This window comes from Taeniopygia guttata, chromosome 7, assembly GCF_048771995.1.
Source record: "Taeniopygia guttata chromosome 7, bTaeGut7.mat, whole genome shotgun sequence".
In the NCBI taxonomy this organism is placed as follows: Eukaryota; Metazoa; Chordata; class Aves; order Passeriformes; family Estrildidae; genus Taeniopygia; species Taeniopygia guttata.
The window spans coordinates 10,153,944-10,176,207 of NC_133032.1; the positions used below are offsets into that span (position 1 = coordinate 10,153,944).

The 22,264-nt window shown below is 41.1% G+C and overlaps 1 protein-coding gene across 6 annotated transcripts in view; it reads left to right on the plus strand.

The window, feature by feature from the left end:
* The first annotated feature begins 640 nt into the window (after positions 1–640).
* The window catches only part of SMARCAL1 (SNF2 related chromatin remodeling annealing helicase 1), a 37,882-nt gene continuing 16,258 nt past the window's right edge, over positions 641–22,264 (plus strand). For 2 of the 6 annotated variants that reach the window (XM_072932044.1, XM_030277283.4), the window contains exons 1-9: positions 641–767; positions 1,557–2,505; positions 3,203–3,253; positions 5,845–6,105; positions 7,260–7,310; positions 10,061–10,241; positions 11,009–11,159; positions 12,852–13,010; positions 14,765–14,830. In XM_072932044.1, the coding sequence (XP_072788145.1) occupies positions 1,647–2,505; positions 3,203–3,253; positions 5,845–6,105; positions 7,260–7,310; positions 10,061–10,241; positions 11,009–11,159; positions 12,852–13,010; positions 14,765–14,830 (1,779 nt within the window). In that variant the 5' untranslated portion in view covers positions 641–767; positions 1,557–1,646. Of the gene's footprint in view, positions 837–927; positions 1,139–1,556; positions 2,506–3,202; positions 3,254–5,844; positions 6,106–7,259; positions 7,311–10,060; positions 10,242–11,008; positions 11,160–12,851; positions 13,011–14,764; positions 14,831–22,264 lie in introns of those variants that run through there. The other 4 variants (XM_072932047.1, XM_072932045.1, XM_072932046.1 and 1 more) reach the window with 4 other exon arrangements.

Below are 22,264 nucleotides of genomic sequence, written 5' to 3' on the forward strand. Positions count from 1 at the left end.
CAGGATGACACAGCCTCAAGCTGCACCAGGAGTTTTAGGTTGGATATAAGGAAAAATTTCTTCACAGAAAGGGTGATCAGATATTGGAACGGGCTGCCCAGGGAGGCGGTGGAGTGACCGTCCCTGGAGATGTTTAAGGAAAGCCTGGAGGTGGCACTCAGTGCCATGGTGTGGTTGACATTGTGGTGTTTGGGCATAGGTGGGACTCGATGATCTCAGAGGTCTTTTCCAACCTACCATCGATATTCAAAAATGACAAAGCAGCCTTGCAATGCCAGCTGCTGCAACCAACCCCCGGGGCAGACTCCGTCCTCACTGCTGACAAGTGCCGCTACCCGTTCTCGCACATCAGCGCCACTGCCGGCTCCCTGCTCAGTCCCCATTCAAAACAGCACACATCGGACTGCCAGCCCCACACACCGGGGCAGCCAGCGAGGGGGTCCGCCCGGCCGTACAGCGCTGGGTGCTGCCTGGGGCAAGGCTTCAGCCAGGGGCCGGCAGCAGAGTCCCCACACGCCGTACGGGGGTGGCGGGGACGGCCCCGGGGGTCTCAGCTCCCTCCCCGCAACACCGCAACACCAGCGGCCCGAGATGGCGCTGCCACCGGAAGACTACATTTCCCAGCGCCCCGCGCCTCCCGCGCGCCGCTCTTATCTCCCGGCGGGCTGTGCACTCCCGGCCGCTCGGTGCCGTGCCGCCGGGTTGGGGCGCAGGGCCTGCTGGGAGCTGTAGTCCCTCGACGGTGCTCCGGGCCGTGCCCGCCGGCGGTGAGCGGGCAGCGGAGCCTCCGGGGCGGGCGGGGAACAAAGCCTGACTGCGGGGGCCCGAGGGTCGGGGTGGGTCGGGACCTCCGTGGAGTTTGGGATGGGAGCCTGCCCGGTTTCTGGGAGAGGAGGGGGCAGAGTTTGAACCCCACCGGCCGCAGGAAGCTGAGGAACGGAGAGGGTGGGCGGGCATCCCGCAGGACGGGGAGCAGCGAGCGCATGGAGCGAGGCGGGCTGCCGGGAGAAGTCACGGGAGCCAGCGCCTCGCCTCTGTTGGACTTGCGAATGGATGTTTCTCGGGAGGAGCTGGCTCTGCCCTGTGGGGTTCAGCATCTGTCTGCCACGGGTATCTCTGAGATACCCAGGAACCGAAGGTGAACAGGGAAGATGGGCATCGCCCCATCTTTAATAAAAGGTGCCCGCAATAGGACACCTCCACCATAGGCTGTGCAGGGATGTAATCCTTTGCCTCCAGATGCGTTTGCAGGGCTGGCTTTGCAGTGCAGGGTGTCCTCGTGCTTTGCTAATTTATTAGTTCTGCTGGGAATTGCAGAGGAGAGTACTCAGAACAGTAGTGGAATAGGAGTTTTCTCCATTTCCGTATGTTTTATCCATTGGCATGTAAGGCCTCATCAGTGTCTGACACCATATACTTGCTGATGATGGCTCAGCACTGATGTGACAGCTTTGCTGTGCTACGAGATTCATGGAGGATTAGTTACACTAATACTCAGTCACTAACAATACTAAGTTATCAATACAATAATAATTTGTTCTTTTTTTTTTCTGTAGACTGGCCTCTCTTCCTCTAAAGAAGCAGTTGCCTCTGTGATTAATTCCCAATGTAGTTTTGGTACAGATTTGTTGTTGGAATTGTTAAAGATGTCATCAGGCCTTACAGAGGAGCAAAAGAGAAGGATTGAAGAGAACCGCCGGCTGGCTTTGGCTAGGAGAGCAGAGAGGCTGGCAGCCCAGGGAGCTGGGCACGTGGGCATCGCTGCACCTCCGCAGAAAGGGCAGAGTCTGGGCAATCCGGGAAGCTTCAAGGAAGAAAATCATGTCGGGTTCACTGGCCAGCACCGACAGAATCCAAACACGCCTGTGGAGCAGAGGAGCTGTCTCCAGAAAGGCTACAACCATTACACAGCAAACCAACAGATGGCTGGCTCACACAGAGAGCAGCAAAACAGTTGTTCAGAGGACTCTGAACAAGCAAGTGGCCTAAAGCAGTTCCCTGCAATGATCCCAAATTCTATGACTTATTCCCATAAACAGTACTTGGATGCTGGTAGTCAGGAACATGGACAACACACTTCAATTAATCATGGAACATTCCAGCAGCCCAAATGCTGCCCAGCTTTCAAAAACCCCACAGGACCACCTCATCCAAGAGTCACTGATAATGGGCACCCTGATGGCAGTAAAGATTTACAAACTCAGAACAAATCTGCCATTAAATATGTTTCACCACCAAGCAGTGCCGCCCTGAGCAATTCAGAAATGCTGATAAACATAAACAGACCGACAGAAAGAACAGGGGGAGGTTTTGTCCCTCAGGCCAGTGGTGGCATGCAGAAGCTGACCAGCTCTGCTGGTGTGGCCTCTACCTGTGAAACTCACAAGAAAGCAAACGTTACAAAAGGAAAATGTGTGAAATATGGGGAAGACCGATTCCAGGTTGAAATAGGCTACAATGCTGAACTTATTGCTGTGTTTAAGAAGGTACCAAGCAAAGCCTATGGTAAGAATTGTTTATTTTCTGTTATCTCTGTTTTAAATTGGGTTGAAGTTTTGGCATCTGCTGCTATTGTAGTTGCTACTTGATCTTACCAGTGTACCTGTTGCTGGGGTGGAATATATGGCATTAATGGGGGATTAAAGAAGTAAATACAGATTAAATTGGAGAGACATTCTGGACATAAATAGCTTGAGCTTGGATTTAGAAAATAAGTCTGAAGCCTTGCTTTATAAGCAATGCTCTGAGAAGTTTAGTGGCAGCAGCTGGTCAGTTTGTTGGAAGTGAAGGAAACAAAGTTATTAATAAACTGGGATATGAAAATGGGTCACTTCAGCTATAGTTCAGAGTTATGAGCTGATTCTGTTTCCTGGGTTACAGAGAGCACTGGAATCTCTCCCTTTTGTCTTTCTTCTGATCTTTTGCCATTATCTTTATTTGTTATATTCTATTTTTATTTTCCATCATGTGTTGCTGATCCCTGTGAATGGCTGTTGCATTCTTGTCTTAGTAGTCATATTCCTCATGGATTTTTCTGGTGTCATGTAGCTGTAAACTTGGGTATAATTGTTTTTCAGATGTGTGGCAAAAAGTTTGCCTGAGTAGATTGGATACTTTTACCTCGCATGAACATTTCACGTCACCACTTTTTTTCTGCCCCAAATGATTGATATTCTGCCCTATTACTCTTGCCCTGCTTTAGATCCTGCTATGAAAAAATGGAATTTCAGCATGGAAGATTACAGCAGTGTCTGTAAGTAAATGTTGAATGATAAAAAACAAGCGGAATCTTGACACCCCGTCCTTCCCCTGCTTTCCGTAGTTATTGTTGAGCTTTGTTAGTGTCTTAGTAATAAAAGTAGTGCTACTTAAAGGTAATGCCCATCTTTTAGGCATCTAGCTCATAACATTTTTCTGATACTTTGTAGTTGATTAGAAATAATTTAATTTTTCCTGTAATCTAAATACCAAGCACAGGTGGCACTTTCCCTGCCATTGAATTTTTCAGCAACCAAAAAGATCATAGGAAAATTATCTGCTGTGCTGGTGCTTGTTTTGAATTTGTTTTGAAAACTCAGTGTGTTCCAGTGGCTAATGCTTAATTTCTGGGTCCATTCATGTATTTTCTTTTTAAATAGCTCTTCTATAAACACCTTCATTATTCATTTTGTGTGTCAGAAAAGGATAAAGGGTAGTTCTCCAGGGTTTTGAATGAGACAGAAAATTAATTTGCCTTTTTTTTTTTTTTTTTTTTGGTATAACAAGAATAGGTTTATCTTTTTTTTTCCCTCTCCTATCATCTTATTCTGGAAAGATTGAGAGATTATAGAGGCAAACACTTCAGGTAGGCTTTTCAGAAGCACACTGTACTGAAGTGAGTGATAAATCACTATTGATTTCAGTGGGAACGGAATTAGGCCTGTGTTGAGCACTTTAAAAAACCACAGTTGAGTGCTGGTATTTTAGCTTCCCATGTGGGTTGCCACACATTTATAATTTAAATGCTGTTGGCTTCCTTGAAGTGTATGAAGTACAGATGAGAGCAGAGTCTCTGTACCAAGGAGCCTGCAAATGAAGAGAATGGTTTTTAGGAATCAAGCATTTTTCTTTAAAGCTATGAAATACCTGAGTACTCTGTGGAAAGTTCTGTTTCCAAGTGAAGACAATATGTGACCAGCATTGGCCTATGAAACTGGGGAAAGTAGCCTGAGAAAAAGGAACTAACTTAAAAGGGCCTTGAAAATGTAAAAGTGAAAGTGTAAACCAATTATTTTTAAAGTTCCCACTTGTAATTTAGTTTTTTTGAATAATGTGATCCTGTATCACCTTTTTTTTCTTTGTACTATAAATTAAACATTCAGTCAAGCCTAGAAACAAATGTTGGAATAAAGAAGTAAAATATGCTAATTTCTTTCAGTTTTAGTTGTAGTGGTGACCTCTAACTACACAATGCTAAACCAGTAGCATTTAAAATCTTTTGCTTGGTGCATTGGGAGGAGAAGGTGTAAATTGGTGTTTTTCAAGACCTCTAATTTAAAAATTACTTTCATGGGGTACTCTTAAACTTTTTATTTGGAGTAGAAATCTCAAATGCTTGGATTTATTCAGGAAGCCACTTATTTTAAAATAAGGTTGGATGATACCCAAATAGTTTATTAATTGATTAGGACGAAATTGTATGAGCTTTTTTCTCCATTTTCACATCATGACCACTGAACTTAAAGTTTGTACTTTTTTGTTGCATATCAGTTTTCTGGACTGCTTAAAAAGAAGCAGTGATGATAATGATGTGCAGCTCACTGGTCAAAGGACTGGATTCACCTGGGCTTATTCTAAACATCTCCCAGAGAGGGGAAGTTGCCTTCCAAAAGTACTTGAAGGCAGAGTGTGCTTAATGGTCCCCTGCTTTTGAGTCTAATGGACTCTGGAGATGTTAATGGAGCTTTGTGTTACTGTAGTATCTGTGAGGTGGAGGCTTGGGCACAAACTTCACTACTTTGGTGTTGTGAAAGGTATAAGAAATAGTATTCCCATTCCTTAACCATCAGAGTTCAGTTATGATAATAAAGGCAACATATGGGTATAGGTTGGCAGAGAAACATAAGTGGGTAAGTGGCATGATTATTTCTGTGGATAGCTGTGTTCTCAGGCTAACATCTGTAAAATGCTGTGTCCCTCCTCTCTCCATGCCCTGGCATTGTGTCAGAGGTGATGGCTGGTGATGGGTAAGACAAGAGTGCAGATGGCTGGGTGGAAGTGCAAGTCTAACAGTAAGACACAGAATAAAGGGTAATGAACTTAAATTGTAACAAGAGATTTAGGAATTTGGACTAGATTCCTTCCTACAGCATTGTGAATACACAGCATTCCTCCTAGATGGATTGTCTACCAGCCATTGATGTGAGGCAGGAGGCAGATATTTTTAAATCCTTCTCCTTTGCTGTTTACAGAAACACCTTCCCATCTTTTCAGACACATGCTATTGATCACCATGCCCCTGTCCCTGTGATTTTCTGAGTGAAAACACTGTAAAACTGTGTGCAATTTACTGCTAAATGTGCTTCTGCAGATTGCTTGCCCTGGCCTAGGGAGCCACATTTTAGAATTGCTGACAGAGAGGGAGCTTAGTGCAATCGCAATGCTGGACGGCCCTTGTTCATTTGCTATCACATGTTCCCTTTGCCCCTGTGGTATTCTCTGTGGAAAATCCCACCAACCTCCTCATCCAGGCCATTGCTTTCTCTATTCTTTGTCCCTGTGAATGAAAGCAGGGAATCATCATTCCTTTTAAACTTGTGTGGGTTCTTTGTTATTAATTCTTTTCTGTATCTCTATTCTCCCTAGTGGAAGCAGCAAATCAACTTTCATCAGTAATTCTGGCACCACTGGAAGGAAAAAATGTGGTTGGCTTGGCATCAGGCTCTCATTTTGTTGGCAGTGGGGTTGATGTGAAATCCCTCTTGAAGATGTGTAAGAACTGGAAGAAATCCTCAGCCCTTGTCAAAGGGAAGTGTGTGCTTATCTCTCGCTTGCGATTTGAGGTCGATATTGGGTATTCTGCAGAAGTGATTGAGGTTTTCAAAAAGATGGATTCCAGAAATTATGGTGAGTCTCCTGCTGTGTCTGCTTTTTAATAATGGCCTTGTTGGGGCTGTTCTTGCTTTACAGAAGAGAGGTTGTGAGAGTACATCCCTCTGAAAAGAGCATAGGAGAATGTGCTTTGGTGAGGATTTTAGAAGATCTTACAGTTCTAGTTTAGTGTTGTATCCATGTCCAGCACTTTACCCCATGGCAGAACATGTCCTTGGCCTGTTAGCTGAGGTGGTATTTCAGATCTTATCAGGATTATATTTACACTTACTGTAAATACTGTAAATTAGGTGGGTTGTGCTGATAATTTGCGAGCAGTATGGAGACCATGCCAAGTTCTTGTCTTCATTATCAAATGCAGCTGGATGTTCTCTTACTTCTGCTTTATTGTGGTGTATGGTGGCTCCAACTGTCTGAGCAGATTTAATTTACCAGGAGTTTTACCAATGTTTTCAAGGCAAGTGTAACTGTAGAACACTTTTTTTGTTGGCATTCAGATTTCACTGGTAAATATAGTTTTTTTCCACTTGTAATTTGTGAATGAGACACAGTGGTGAGGTGACATACACAGTGTCACAGAATGTCAGTGACAGCATGGACAAGAAATTCTGGAGCTCTGTATCTTGGAGCAGGGCTCATTGTGTTTTCACTTGACTCTGAATTCAGTCTTCTTTCCCTGGATGTTGCACATGGATGCTACCCAGCGTCTGGCATTGATGTTACATTTTGGATATTGATGAATTTCCTCCTGTACCCTCCTGAGCACTTTGACTCTAGGGTACAGAGGCACAACTGAAAGTAATTTGTTTACTGACTGAAGTCAAGAGTTTGTTGGTTCACAAGTAGAAACTTTGCACACATTCTTCATCCCTTCTTACAGTGAAGACAAAGTGGTTGCCAAAATTCTTGAGCAGATGGGTTCATTAGGAGAATTGATCTTGGCTTACTCTGGTGATACCACCATTTCTACATGTGTGGTCATACTTTTAAATCTTCTTCAAACTACTTAACATGACAGCAAATAGAGAATGGATTTTGATCAAGGTATAGGTCTTCTAAAACAGTACTGAAATGCAGAGGATATAGATAGATAGACATGTTCTTATGGACACAGAATTCAGTCTTTTTTTGAAAGAGACTTATGACAGTGTTTGTTGTAACTATTGCAGATATGAATACCAGAAAGTGGAATTTCCTGCTGGAGGATTACCCCAAACTAAGTGAGTAGCTGTGTTTCTCCAGTGAAGGAGAACTTCCTGTGCATCAGTTTATGTCTGTTGCCTTTTGCCTTTATGTATCTGTGTAATGCTGCTGAAAATGTGACTTGACAAACTGAAATGTAAGAGCTGTGTTTTGGTATGTTTTTTTTTTTCTAATAGATGCAACCTTGCAGGATAATCCAGTCTCTGTAGTGTGCTTTTGGCACATCTGCTTCTCAGGTTTTTGTGTTTAATTAGGTTTATGGAGTGCTTTGAGATGAATAGCATTACACACGTCCTGTGTATTATAACTATTATTTATTATCCCAGTCAGCATGCTGTATTTGTTTCCAGTGCTCATTTCAGGGTTTGTGGCTGTGGAATTTGGTTGGGGTAAGTTTCAGAAGGATAATAAGCCAGGTGCTCTATGCACATCCTTAGGAAGTGTGAGTGTTTCAGAGCTGAAATGCTGTTTCTCAGAGTACTTGTTCTCCAGCATGGGCTCCTGCTTTCATGGGATACCAGAGTGTGTTTAATAATTGACTAAGTGCCTGCTTCTATGATGCATGTCTTAATAACATTAGTAATGGTTGTAGGGCTGAAAGCCATGTGGTGGGGCTGTGTAGGAAGGCCAGGTCTTGAAAATAAGTGAGTGTGTCTTGGAAAAGACTGTTATGAAACTGCAGGGTTGGAATGTGGACATTCCTGATTTTGGTGAGTGGAGATAATCGCTCACAATTTGGTCAAAAGGCCTTTTGTATCTGCAAAGGGCCTGATCCTGTAGCTTGTGCCAGGCAGTCTGAGCAGACACATCACCTCCTAGTCTGTCATAGTCTCAGTCATGCTGGCTGGGAGTTGTACACATTACATGAGGTATTCAGAATCTCACAGATTTGAGGAAAGGAAAATAATTCCATGAATCTTGCAGAGTGTAATTTGTGAGGTCATTTGAGGATTCCAGCACGTGCCTTTTAGAGGAACAGCATTTGCTTTGTTGCCTGTTCATTTGCCTACATCAAAATTAAAAAAAGAGAATTTAGGCTGGTTGCCATTTCCAGCAGAGAGATCTGTTAGCTGGGAACTGTTTGTAGAGGTTAATGTCTCTTTGCCTAGTTGCTCAGTCATCTTTATATAAAGGTCACTTCACTAAAAACTGTCTGTTGGATGAATCATGCTGGTGGCAGATATATCTTAATCACTCTCCCAGCTCATGTACAGAACAATAGCAACAGAATTATCAGTGAGCAAATTGTAGCAATTATACTAGCACATGGCTCAGTCTGTGAGTGTAATAACAAGCTTGTGCTGTTCTTTGGATGGAGAGAGTTCCTGCTATTGAAGAAGTATAAATTAAACCAGAGAGTTTAAAAAGTTTGGTCATTACCCAACCACAAATGGAAATCTTTTCATATGTATATTTCTTGGAATTGCTTTTCCCCTTTATATGGCAGGGGTCCATCCTGCTGTTTTCCTCTTGGAGACGACTGAAACAAAAATACCTAACTGAATTCTAGAGCATTTACTGCTGGTATAGTGAGTTCTTATTTTAGTTGTTTTTCCAAGCAGTTTTTTTTTGTCTTCTGGACTTCATACACAAACTGACTACTAAAGAAAAAAATGGAAATTGCTTCCTGCAATAAAAATTTGTGCACCTGCATTTGTGTTCTTAGTGTAGAGGTCTTTAATTTCATAGTCACCGGACAAAAATTATTTAAGAAGTTTTCTTGGTTACAGCTCACTACGTGTTTAAAACTGGTGTTAATTTGCTTAGAAATTAACTGTTGGATTAAAAAGACTTTGTTTTGGAGAGGATGGGATAGAGAGGCTGCTGGAGGAGACTAAAATAAGGTCATCCAGGAGGAGGATTGGCTAGATGCTCTGATTGTTATGATGCATGGGTTGAAAAGATGAAGGCTCTGAGGTTTTGGCATAATGGATTCTGGGGATCCCTTTAGTTGAATGGGAAGGTAAAGTTGTGAGTCTTCATGGGTGAAGGAACACTGGTATTGAGGAACTGAAGTGGCTGCCTGTGAGCTGGTTGTGGCCTGTAAACTGCTTCTGTCCAGAGGAAGAGCAGTGGCCACCAGCTGAGCAGGGAGTTGCTGTAGGTCCTGAAGGATGGCTGTTGGAGTGCTGCTGCTGGCACAAGAGCTGTTTCTCTGAGTCTTGAGGTGCTTCCTGTTTTCTTACCCCATATGGTAAATAAGCATGGTAAAGTGGAGGCAGAACCCAACTCTGTAAATTCAGGGAACAGGAGGAGAAGAGAGTTTTCAAAATTGAAGATTAATTATATTCTTTAGGTAACTGTCTTGGTAACTGTCTTCTGATGGTTTTGGCATGGTGGAAACTTCAGAGGCACAGAATCCCAAGGTCAAGATAAAGATGCCCCTGCTTTCTAGTTTTCAGGAGTTCTCTTTTTCAAATACGTACTTCATTTCTGAGTAAAGTGTGCCCTAAACTGCCCTCCAGCATGAATAATCCAGCTCCAGCTGTATTAGTAGCAACTGTCTCTGAATGATGGCATCAGAGTTGCAGTTTTTTATAATCAAGTCTAAGTACGAGGGGAGGAGATGTGATTCATCATGTGGTTCTGAAATAGACTTCAGGGAAGAGGCCAGGCTAACACCTGTGCATGATGCCATGATTTCTGTGGGCTGTTTCAGGATAGGAAATTATATTTCTGACGAGGTTGAGGGTTGTGTCCTGAGATCCATAATGGAAGTTGTGTGTATGTTGTCCCTTCAGATAATAAACTGCTCTGTTCTTTGCAGTGGAAGTGTTACTGAGCCTCATGTCTGTAGAAGTGGAGCCACTGCCTGAAGCAGTAATTAAGACCTTTGCTGCTCAACTGCAGAGATCTCCATCACTGACAGACATTCCTGATGCTGACCTTTCGGTTGTGGACTCCAAAATTGTGACAAGCCTCATGCCCTTTCAGCGGGAAGGTGTGAAGTATGTCCTTTTTGCATGCTGTTAAGCAGTATTCCTTGTTTGGGATTTTTAAAAAATTTTTTATTATTTTTTTGAGTGACACATCTGTTTTATTTCTAGATAGAATTCATCATGAGTCAGGTGGAAAGTCGTATTTTGCTAGTCTAAATAATTGATCAAATGATACATCTCTGATCTCCCTTTTGTGATTCAGTATGTACATATTTGTCATATGATTTATTTTGTAAGGTTTTTTTTTTCCCTGAGTGCACCTCTTCTGTTGTTGTTGTTCTCTGAATATTAAATACACATGGGAAGGGACCAGGAAATGAGACCCAAGTCCTAAAACATTTAAGATTACTAATTATATGTTCCCATCATATATGATCATTAGTTGTTGATTTCAATATGCAGTCCAGGACAGTCTGTACTTAATGGTCTTTAATTGCTACTGTTTTTAGTAATAATTTCTTAGCCAGAATGAACTCTGGAACACAATGTGAGTAATATCATGGAAAAACTGTTCTTTAAATAATTGTAAGCTCTTGAGACTACTTCTCATATGAAATCTAAATATCTAAGAACTGAGCTGAACCACTCTGTTCAGGAGTTTCCAAGCTTTGAGAGATTTGTGAGAGTTGCTCTCTTGTATGAAGACTAAGGTTTACTGAAAAGCCCTGATCACTTCCAGGTGATCCACATTAGAGGCTCAGTCATGACTTGTGCTGTCTTGGTTGCCAGATATTAACCTGTTTCTTGACTCTTCTTTCCCTCTCTGATTTCCCCAGTTTTGCAATTTCCAGGAATGGACGTTTGCTACTTGCAGATGACATGGGCCTGGGCAAGACCATCCAGGCCATCTGCATTGCTGCCTATTACCAGCAGGAATGGCCCTTGCTGGTGGTCACTCCTTCTTCTGTGAGATTTACATGGGCACAGGTACTGTGAGCTTGGCCACGTGCCTGGGGTCAGTGAAGAGACTGTGTGATGGTCAGGCTGTATTGTGCTTTGCAAAAGTTAAACTTCTAAATGTATTAAGACAAAGAAACGAAAAAATGTACTGATTTAGAAACTTGATGGTGGGAGATTTCTTGGTGTTGACTGTATGGTATATGCCTATTTTTTTTTTTTTATTGGCTGATTTTCATTTGTAATCCAGCTGATCTGTTGGGAAAAGGACAGCTAGAGAAAGTGTGTCCTCTGACCCTCTGTTAACTTTTTCCCTGCAAGTTAGTTGGCTCCAAGGGGGCATTTTACTCATCAGTGTCGAAGATAATAGTTTCATTCAAGCAATGGTCTTGTATGCCAGCCCATAGCAGTATTTGCCAGTTCCTTGGCTGGAACAGAGGCCCAGATGCTGAGATTGTCCATTCTTTTCAAAAGGCTCCATTATCATCATCTTTAAGTGTCTATCATAATATGTCTTTTGGCCTGTCCAGTGTATGTTGCTGACTCCTCTGAGTCCTTTATTAATGTTGGTCAAAGCCCAAGAAAGCTTGTACGGTTGAGAAATCTGTCTTGAACTAAATCACTGCATAGTTTGTACACTGAGGCTGTTGGGTTGCCATAGGCAAGTGAAATGTTCAATGTGAGAGAGAAAGCTGAGCCAGAGCTCTTGGCTTGCTGAACAGTGAAGAGGAATGATTGTGGTAGGGGGATTTCAACAGGCAAAGCTCCTAGACACAGAGATGCCATTTCCCATCACCATTTGGTTACATTTCTATAGGCACCAGATCCTGATGGGCCCAGTTTTCTGCAGAGCAACATCAGCAGAACTCAAATGTTGCAGAGAGCTTGGTGTCACTGGGGGACAGAATTACAAGGGAAATGGTGGGAGGTCTGGCTAACAGATGGGTTTGGGGGAGGATATCTTGCTCTGGTGTGTGGAGCATTTCAAGAGGTTGATTGAATGACAATTACCACATGAATTTCAGCTGCTGTCATAGAGCAGCTGGTGTGTTGTCAACTTGATCTTTTAGTTTTGTTTTTTTTGGTTTTGTTTTTTTTTTTTTTTGGTGGAGTTTTTAAGAAGAGGAGGTAGTGGAAGAGTTTTGTTCATCTGGATGAGTTGTACTTCACCCTCACTGTGGAGTAAACATGCTATAGTCCATAGATGCTATTGCTGTAGATGTTTACCACTTAGAAGTCTGTTTCACAACTATAGGTTTCCTATTGAGTGAGAAAACTAAATTCCCTGTAAGCAGTGGTCACAGTATTCTCTGGCTCTGAGCATAGCAGGTACCTTTCTCAGGAGGTTATGTGCATTTCTGCTAAAGATCAGATTTTTGTCTGGGTTTTTGGGGTATTACTGGGGTTGGTTTGTTTTTATTTGCTTTTTTTTGTTGTTTTTTTTTTTTTTCAATAAGAAGGGAATAGGGTTTGAACTTTCCTTGCTGTGTAAAATAGATATTGCCTTGTAGCCTGAATTCTGTTCTTGATGTTTCCCTTACCAGGGAGGTTGCTTACCATGGGAAGGCTGCTTACCCTTACTGTGCTCCAAAGTGATGTCTAATGGTGGATGGGGTGGGTCCATGTTCTAAGTATTCATGAGGATGTTCTGTGTAGTGCTTTGGGATCTTGACAAAGAAGATAAGCACCAGAATGCAATTAATTTCTTTCCTCTTCCTCCAGGCATTTCACAGATGGCTTCCATCCTTGAGTCCCGAAAGCACCAATGTCATAGTGAGTGGGAAAGACAACCTAACAGGAAGCTTGATCAACATCATCAGTTTTGATCTCCTCAGCAGGATGGACAAGCAACTTAAGAGCACATTCCAAGTAGTTATTGTTGTAAGTGGTACATGAAAATTTTGAGTCAGTTGTATGCTGCAAATGGGGTAGCCTTTGTACAGCAAAGAAATGTGAAGTGGGCCTTATTTAGGACTGAAAGTATCTTGCAGTTGTGGCTGTGACAGCTATCTTCATGAGTATAAGCGTGAGGTTTGTCTGAAAACTTTCGAAATAACTAGTAGAATTGATTTTCTTTGTGATTCCTGTGACTGTGTTTTCACTTTTACTGGATATGGTGTCTGTCTGATTTCATAGTGCTTGGTCATGTCCTCTGCTGGAGAGAAAAGTGTTTAATGTGGTGTGTCAATACAGTAGTCATGGAATTGCATCTTCTTAAGTCTTGGACTTCAGGGTGGTGTTAGTGTTTATCCAGTAAACCAGATAACCTTTCAACATCAAGTACGTGGGTAAAGCGTCAAAAAAATCTCCCTTACCTTGTATTCCACTAACAATCTGCATTAAGCCTTCTTTGATCACTTGTATAGTTTCTTTCATAAATTACTGCAAATTCCAGTTTCTATCTTTTTACAGAGACACAGTAAATGGCATTTTTCTGGATTTCAGTTACTAAAAATGGAAAACATCTAGTGTTTCAAATCTAGCTTGGATCAATAGAGAGCAAAAGTGTATATGTAGCTTACTATGAGTATTTGATGTTCTCAGTCTAGTTTTCAGCTTACACACACCTGCCCAAAGATCATGACAACTGGAACATATTAATCTTTCTGTTTCTCAGCATCAGATGGGAATATGGCAATAGATGGAGTTCTTTGGAGACCAAGCTACTCATGGGGGAACTGATCATTTTCATTTTTATATTTTTTCTCCTACACACACTCTGACTAAACATTCTTTCAAGGTGGAAATGCAGATTATTATATTTGTAGGCTTGAGACTATTTCCTTGGAACTTTTAACCAGCCCTGAATTGGCAGATGTTTTTTCTTTTTGTTTGTATGTTCAAATTTGGACCCTTGGTAGGTTTTTAAAGATGAGAGTAGTCCTAGTGCTTGCTGAGATTTCCTGGTTTTTCTTAAACTCTTCTTTTGGTGAGTGGGAAAATTAGTGTAGCTTATTTGTTATTTAGGAGGGAGAAGGCTGTGTCTGAGAGGCTAAGCAGTTATATTGTCTTTGCATGCTTGTTTCTTCACACATGGAAAGATGAGACTATACCCTTGGAGGTTGCCAACTGCTTTTTGTGCCTTAAATTGTGCCTTTACTATAGCAGTAGAAGTGAATTTCATCTGAGGGTCTGAAGTAGGAGACTGTTACCCACCTGGTGAGCACTATCAACAGAACAGTTGGATCTTAATTAGATTTCTTTTTTCCTTATAATTTGCATTAACCCCTTATTAAGGGAGCTGGCACTGTATAGCCCTCCTATGTTTGCTGCATTTAAAAGACATATAAGGGCAAATGAGTATCAGTTATGGAAACAATATTCCTCTTTCTCCTTCCGTCTCCAGCCCCCTCAGCTCACTTTTTTTTTTTTTTTGGTGTTCATTTATGATTCATGCCTACAATGTTTGATTTTTGTTCTGTTTGCTTGCAGCTGCAGGTTTGAGTGCAGGAAGCCTGCTACTCTTCATCCTGTCTTTTTGTTTAGAATTTGATGTGACTATCCGAATGCCTGAAATATCCCGAATGAAGGGCCTGTAATACTAGATAGCTGAGAATACTGGGAATTTGTTCTGTTGACCTGCATTTGGACTATGGATCTGAACTGACTTTGCTTTCATGCTTGTTTTGTTTCAGGATGAGTCTCATTTCCTGAAGAACACAAAAACTGCACGCTGCCAAGCTGCCATGCCTCTACTCAAGGTGTGTAAGCTGAGTGCCAAAGCTCTGATTGCTAACATCAGGCTCCTGGGGCAGTGTTGCTCCACTTACCAGGTTTAGGAGCCAGCAGCTGAATTCTTTAGGTGTGTAAGAGGAAATTCAGGTAATAGTCTAAATCCAAGACTGAAATTTGGCTTTACCACTTGTTTCCATACAAATATTAGATGATAAAACCTAACAAAACAACGTCTAAAGCTCAGTATAATTGTGGTACCGCCACTGATGAGTTCTGTGATGACAGGGAAAAGGGAATGTCAGAACTTACTGAATATATTCAGGGAGAGTAGACAGAATGTAGTGGTGTCAAAATAGCTTGTTAGATTAAAATAATCATTATCAGTTACTTCTTGGCACACAAATTGTTGCTGCAGGTCAGAATGGCATTGCCTAGGGCCCTTCCCTGGTTTTGGGGTTCTAGACTGTTACTGCAGGCTTACAATATATTTGTGTGGCTGGGGCTTAGGAGCATTCCTGCTGGTTACATATACAGAGCTACTGGGAAATGGCACAATGTGAGGTTAGTGGGACAAATGGCCTACAGATGGGAGTCAATTATAAGAGACCAGGAGAAATGTAAATTCTAATGTTTGCCTGTTGTGCTGGGATCAAAGAATCAAACTCACCCCGGTAGACTCTTAACAGATACAGATTAAAGTTATGGGTAGTTTCTAGACACTGCAGGGTCTGTACATTGGAAGAAGGTAGATGCAGTTCCTCTTCAATTCACCAACAGTATATATAAAGAGAAGATCTGATCTGTGATGGCTTTATAGCAACCACTGTTAATATGCAAGATTCTTAATGGCTTGCTGGAGATGGTTGTCCTTGAATAACTTGGTTGTTCTCCTTAAAAGCCTGACTCGTGTCTTCTCTTGGTTTTCAAATCACTTCAGGCTTTTAATGTTTGGAAGCTTAAGTAGGAGGTCCAATTCTGTGAGCAGTTTGATATACAGTAATTGGGGTGTATGTCTGAAAATTGTGGAAAATAACAAATTCGCCCTCATTTTGAGCAAAATGCTCAAAAAACAGCTTCATCCTTTGCTACTTGAAGCTTTGTAAGGATCAACATGTCAAAATTATTTGCAGGCTGCAAGATAGGAGAGTGAAAGATAGTAGCTGTTAGGCAGAGGTTAATTGCCTATATGCACTTCCTGAGAATTTACAGTTTTATGCTGTCACATCACTGGTCTTAAAGAATTGAGAGCTGATGCTTCTGAAACTGAATTTCTGTCTTCTGAAAGCCTTAAGAGTTTCATATTCATATTGTGCATTATCTCACCTGCAATGAGCGTGCAGTACCAGATGTTTTCTGTTAGATGTTCAGGTAAATTCTGTTTGCCTGGTTGCTGACTAAAATTTCTGAAGTATTTGCTGTAATCGCCATTTTTCTTCTCTCCTTGCTTTCCAACATAGGCATTTTGCTCTAAAACTATCCCCTTTGGCAGCTGTGTCTTCAGCTCCTAGTGAGTGATGCTCTGGTCACTCCTGGCACAACACATCACACCAATATTTTTGTATTTGAAAGAACTGCCAAAATATCAGGAGCTTTCATCACTTAAATACAAAATCTAACAACTATGCTATGTGATACTTATAGTAAGTAGCCAGTGAGGTAGAAATGGGAGTATTCTCATTATTTTTCATGATACCCTGGAATTACTGAATAAGAGGTGTGGCTAAACATGCTGCTGAGGATAATGTTCTTGCCTTCTCTATGTTAAAAGGATTTGAGTAGCAGTAGGGCTCTTAGAAGAGAACAGAAAAAGGTGTAGCTGTAGGCAAGTCCTTGAGAGGTAAACTGCTTCTAGTACCCCAGTCCCTACCTTAAGGTTACAGTGTGCAGCTGTGCCAGTGCTGTAACCAGAGCCCCTGGACCTAATGCGTGGCTTGTTTGTCTACCTTCTGAGCATTGCCACTTCTAACTGTTAGCATAATACTGCTTTAAACTATCTGAAATTGCCATAGTTGCTGCTATTTCCTATGAGGATCTCAGTGCCCTAAAGCATAAAAGCTTGAACTGAGTTTTAGGGACCAAAAAAAAGGAAACCTACTTAAGAAATATGATCTTTGGTCCTTACATGCTACAAAGATTTATGAGTCCATAATGACACTGACCTAAATTAAGTTAAAATGTTTTGGAGATAGAAGTGTTTTTCAGTTCTATCCGTACTTAATTTCTTTTATCTTGATAGAATCTGCTCTTTTGACTTCTCCATTTGAATAATAAATGAAATACATAAGTTGTTGCAAGTGTTTATAAAGAACTGCACAATAATTGGATTAAATTGGTGCATTGATAATAAAGATGACATACCTTGGATTTTAGTTTCTAATTTATCTTGTTAGATAGCCAAACTGAATCTTCACCTCTCAAATCTTTATCCCATTGTTACAGCATTTAAAGCCTTATTTTACTTTTAATGTCTGATATTGACCCGTTTTCAAAATGAAGTGGTGTTTTTAACCACTCAGTCATAATTCATCTTTTCCTGCTCTCTTGTAGATATCGCAGAGTAAGTGTGGTGTAGAATTGTCAAGCAAAGCCATGTATTAAACATGTCACCTAAGTTTGCCACTTGGGGATTTTTAGACATCTTTTTAATATTAACAAAAGCCACAAATTTTGTGTGTGCAGCGTTCACTATCTTTCCTGACATACTTAGCCATTATCCTTACAGAGATTTAGAAAAGTTTTACTTGAGACAGAGGAAGAAATTTTGTAATGGCTGCATGTATGCAGTGGCTGTGCCTGCTGCCTCATGGCTTACCCCAGGTTGTCATTAGTTTAGAGTAAATATATAGACATGTTATGCCAAATTTACTGTTAGTGGACAGAACTTTGAGAGGAACTTGTAATTGCATGAACAGTAGGATAGAGTGAAATAGCAGCAGCAAGATGTTTAGGCCATATATCTTATTCCCTTCATGTTCCAGTGGATGTGCAAACTTGTGGGTGTGCAGACTTGTAGATGGGGGAGAATGCTTTGTCTGTCTAAGTGAAAGGAGGTGGTAGAGTTTGCACACAGTCTGTGTGCATCCCTGCAGAATTATGGAGAAGGATGGATTAAAAGCTGTAGTAGAAAACAGTCCTTTGATGTTTGGTCATGTGGCACAGATGCTGCTTTCAAAGTCAGCCAGCCTTCACACCAGCAGGTCTGTGCTGGCAGCTGCCTGAGATTTGTCCCCAGCTGCAGCAGCTCTCACTGTACTCGGGGGCTAGAGGTTGCTGTGTTCAAAGTGGTCTTTGTGTCTTGTTTCCATGCACATCAAAGTGAGAATAGCTTCATACTGTTGGGCTGTAGTTGAATCACCAAAAGGCCTTGTTAGACCCGGCATGTCTTTCCCCCTAATTCAAAGCTGTGTCAATGTGTTATAGGACCTACTTGCCATCTTGCTGTTTTCTGTATTTCATGTTTGGGACTAAGTTTTCCTAGGCATACTGACAATACTGGTTGTTCCCTTCACCTCTGCCCTGGATCTGCTTCCCTCAGAGGCAGAAAGTGTCAATAGTGTTACGTTTCTTGGAAGCATTTTGTTTTTTTCTTCTAAGATTAGACTGGCTCAGAGACATAAATATAGGAGAGGGAGTATACATACTTCTAATATTCTTAAACCAGCAAAGCCTCAGGGATGTGGATGGAGAAGAAACAAACAAACCAAAAGTTTTTCACTGATCTGTAGTGGGATCTCTTGGGTACCAAAGTAGTAAGGATTCTACTTTTTTTGACCCACTAAGGTGCTGCATGGTCTTTATTCTTCTGTAGTTGCATGGAATACTGCAAGCCATGGAAACTAGAGAAGGTCCCAATGGAAAATGGATGAGTTATTTGGGAGCATGACAATAAGTAGTGAAGAACTGCACTGGAAACTGATAAGTAAAAGGTACTATCTAATCAAAAATTCCAGTGGCATTAAATGTTCTTATACTCTTTGTGGTCTCTATGAGCATTGCTCTCCAACACATGGATAATATTACTAATTTGATTGTTCCCACTGAGATGCTGTTCCAGTCAATAGTCTGATACATATCCTGATGTTTGCAGGGTTAAAGGTCTTTAGTTTTATTATGGGAGTCCAAATACACTGTGGCTGGAATCTAAACCTTTTATGCTTGTTGCCATAGAGCAACTTCAAAATAATGGAGAGAAACAGGTCCATGCTGAAGGTAGAAGGTGAGGAGGGCACACAAAAATTTATATTTCTGTCGGGAAATAAGCTGCAGCTGTCTTTAGGTGCTACAAATCTGTATGGATTAAATAAATAAACCTTATTGTCACCTGCTGAGAGAAGGAACTTCATCTTGAAACTGAAGAAGCTGTGGGCCCTCAGGGCTTCATCTTCAGATCTGCTCTTACCTTCCAAATTTTTTTTCCCTTCTTGTAATAGAAAGCAGTTTAATTTGTTTCAATCATAGCTTATCACTGCTGTTTGACACACATTGTCTGTCTAGATGTAGGTTAACAATTGGGAAAAGTATTTATATTTTTTTGGAATAATTTTATTTTATGGAATGTGGAACCCGATCCCTTGCCCAAGTAGGGAAACAGACTCCTGAAAGCAACTCTTCCCCTTTACCACATCTTCTATTTCATCAGGTGATTATTTTATTATGGTTCCTCTCAGATTTTTCATTTTGAAGGATAAGCTATTCTTAAGCTAAGCAGTTTGAAATGACACAGTAAGCAAAAACTGGGGACACGAGTAAATGTACAGCCAGAACCAGCCACACTGATTTAAAAAAGTATGTCAGTCTGATAGCATATGGCAGAGCTCCTGCTGGGAAATCCATTTAACACAGAGATAGTCATTGTATGTTAATGAGGCTCTTTGTGTGGTCAATTATTTGTTTGTCACATAATCCCTCCGCCTTGCCTACTCCCCTCTGAATCGTTGGTTGTCGGGTCTTAACCTCTAGAGTAAGTGCCATAATTTCATAAATTATTCTTTGACTTTCAAAAGTGACTTTGTAAATGTTTTCACAGCTGTGGAATTAATTCTTGCTGGTGTGTTTTGTAATGCTACAAAGCCACATTTGTCTTAGGCTGCTTAGTAAATGAGAGCTGCAGACCAGGTCTCCACCAGCTCTGTGAGCTTCGTGCGTAAATTCAGCTGAGCAGCTAATGTTAGTTCATCCGTGTGGAAATAAGTATCAATTGATTACAAGATCTGATTTTGCTAGAAAGTCCTTTCTGGCCCCTGCAATCATATTTTCTGTGGTGTTGTTCCGTATTATTGTTACAGACCTTTGAAGAAAGAGGCTACGTGCTCACTCTTGGCAGCACAGAAGGTTCAGCAGGAAACAAGAACTAAGCAGTGATCAGTAGAGACTTCTCTGCAGGAGCAAATCTTTATTGGCATCTATTCAAAATGAGTTGCCACTAGAAAAAGAAATGGGAATCAAAGCCATTTCTTTCATCCAGAATTTAAGTCAGCCTTCAACACTTGGAAATTTTTCGTCCTAGGGGCTTTTTTTTTCCTTCTGTTCTTTCTTGAGCTCCATCTGTCACAGGTTTTAAAGCTGAAAGGGACCTTTGGGATAATGAGTTAGACCACCTATGTTCCCTGAAATTTTCTGGAATTAATTTCTGAAGTTCTTCACAGCTCTTGTAGAGTTAGTGTCTTTTGGGGTTTGGTTGGTTGTGTTGTTGTTGTTATTTTTATTGTTTACTTTTCAGTTTGTTTTAAATGGTTAATTAGAAGACATGTCACAGCCCTTGGTAAGAGCTTGCAGTGGTTGAATACCCTTTCTGTTCAGAAAGAAGTTACACACAGCAAAGCAGCAGCTGGACAAGTTTAGAATTCAGATAACTTGTAACTTCATCATCCTCTCTTTTGACACCTATTTAGGAATTGAGGAAGGAGCCTGAATAATTGTTTTGACTACTGGGGAATTAGTTCCAACCTCATCCTGTGCAGCTTCCAGGAAACACCTTGTGAGAAGAGAGAGCCTTGAGAACGGCATAAACACTTTCAACACAGTTGAGTTTATGTTGCATTTATTATGTCCCTGGTATGTTTTGAGTGTGTTCTTGCTTTAGCTTGATCCAGAGTTTTCTTACATGCCTTCATGTTTCCTTTTTTCTGGTAGTTACTTTCTGTTGGTCCATGAGGAAAGTTTAATTTGGAGGTTTCTTGCACTTGTGGGACTTGCTTGTCTTGCTTTTTAGCGGATTTCTCAGGGTAGTGTCAGTTTCTTCCTCAAAGGTTTCTGTTAGATGTCAGATATTGTCTGGGTTCTGTTCAGTTGTCCTCTAGTGTTACCTTAATTTGTAAAAAGGACCTAATTTCTGCTTGATCAGTTTCCTCATGGGATATGATATCTCTGGTCTCTGTGACTCCTTCCTCTTTTGAGTAGCATCAGCACCTCTGTCTTGTGCAAACTCTCATCTTCTGACATGCTCAAAGGTTTGACGTCTCCTCTTACTTAGTTCAGTAATATTCTGCTTTTTTGACTGTTCATGGGAATTGTCTGGTCCTGGTGGTGATCACATTTCCCTCTGATCTGTTTAGTAGGGATTATTGGAGAAGGCAATTCCCACCTTGATCACAGCCTATATATAAATAGCTGATAGAGTCTTGAATTAATTTCCGGAACGCTTTTTCCACAAGGTTTGGTTGGTAAGTGGATGAAACAGCTGAATAGATCTGGCTGACTTGTTGATCTCAGTGAAATGATAAAAGAATTTAATTTTCTTTTTCATTTAAATGTGAATGAGCTGTTGGTACAGATGTCACTCAACAATCTCTTTGTTATTTTAATGAACCTGCAATAAACCATGTAGGAAATTGCAAGGCATGTGTAATTTAACTACAATATGTGAATTCACAGCAGTAGAAATTCATAGCTTTTATCTAATAATAGAATTAGGTAATAGTGGCAGTATGAAGGTAGAAGTGTATCTTGGAGACTTTAATGTCTATAGTGTAATTTTTGCCTTTCTTGGGAGCACCTACTTTAGATGCAGGCTTTCTGTCCTCTTCCTCTCTACTCTATAACACCTTTTACAACCTTCTTACATGATTTGTATTTATTCTCTTACGTTCTAACATCCAGCCAGATGTGTCTACATGCACCATTGGCTGTCAGATCATCTTCTTATCGTCCTGCATCGGAGAGCTTCATTTTTTTTCTCCTTGCTAGTATAATTAAAAAAAAAAAAATCAACAAAGTAGGAAAAAAAATCCTTCTTCTTTGTATCGCTTCTGCTTGTGTGAGAAAGACAGTCTGCTTATGGCTTGCTGTGGCAGGTTTATTATGAGAGAATTTATTTTGGAGATGGGGATGTACCTGTGAGGGTGTGTCATTTTCCTGTGATGGCTGATGCCATGTGAAAAGTTAACCCAAGCTAGTGGGTAAATGCTGATTCAGAAAGTAGTGTAGTAAAAATGGAAGTACCCTTCTCTTAGAGCATGTGG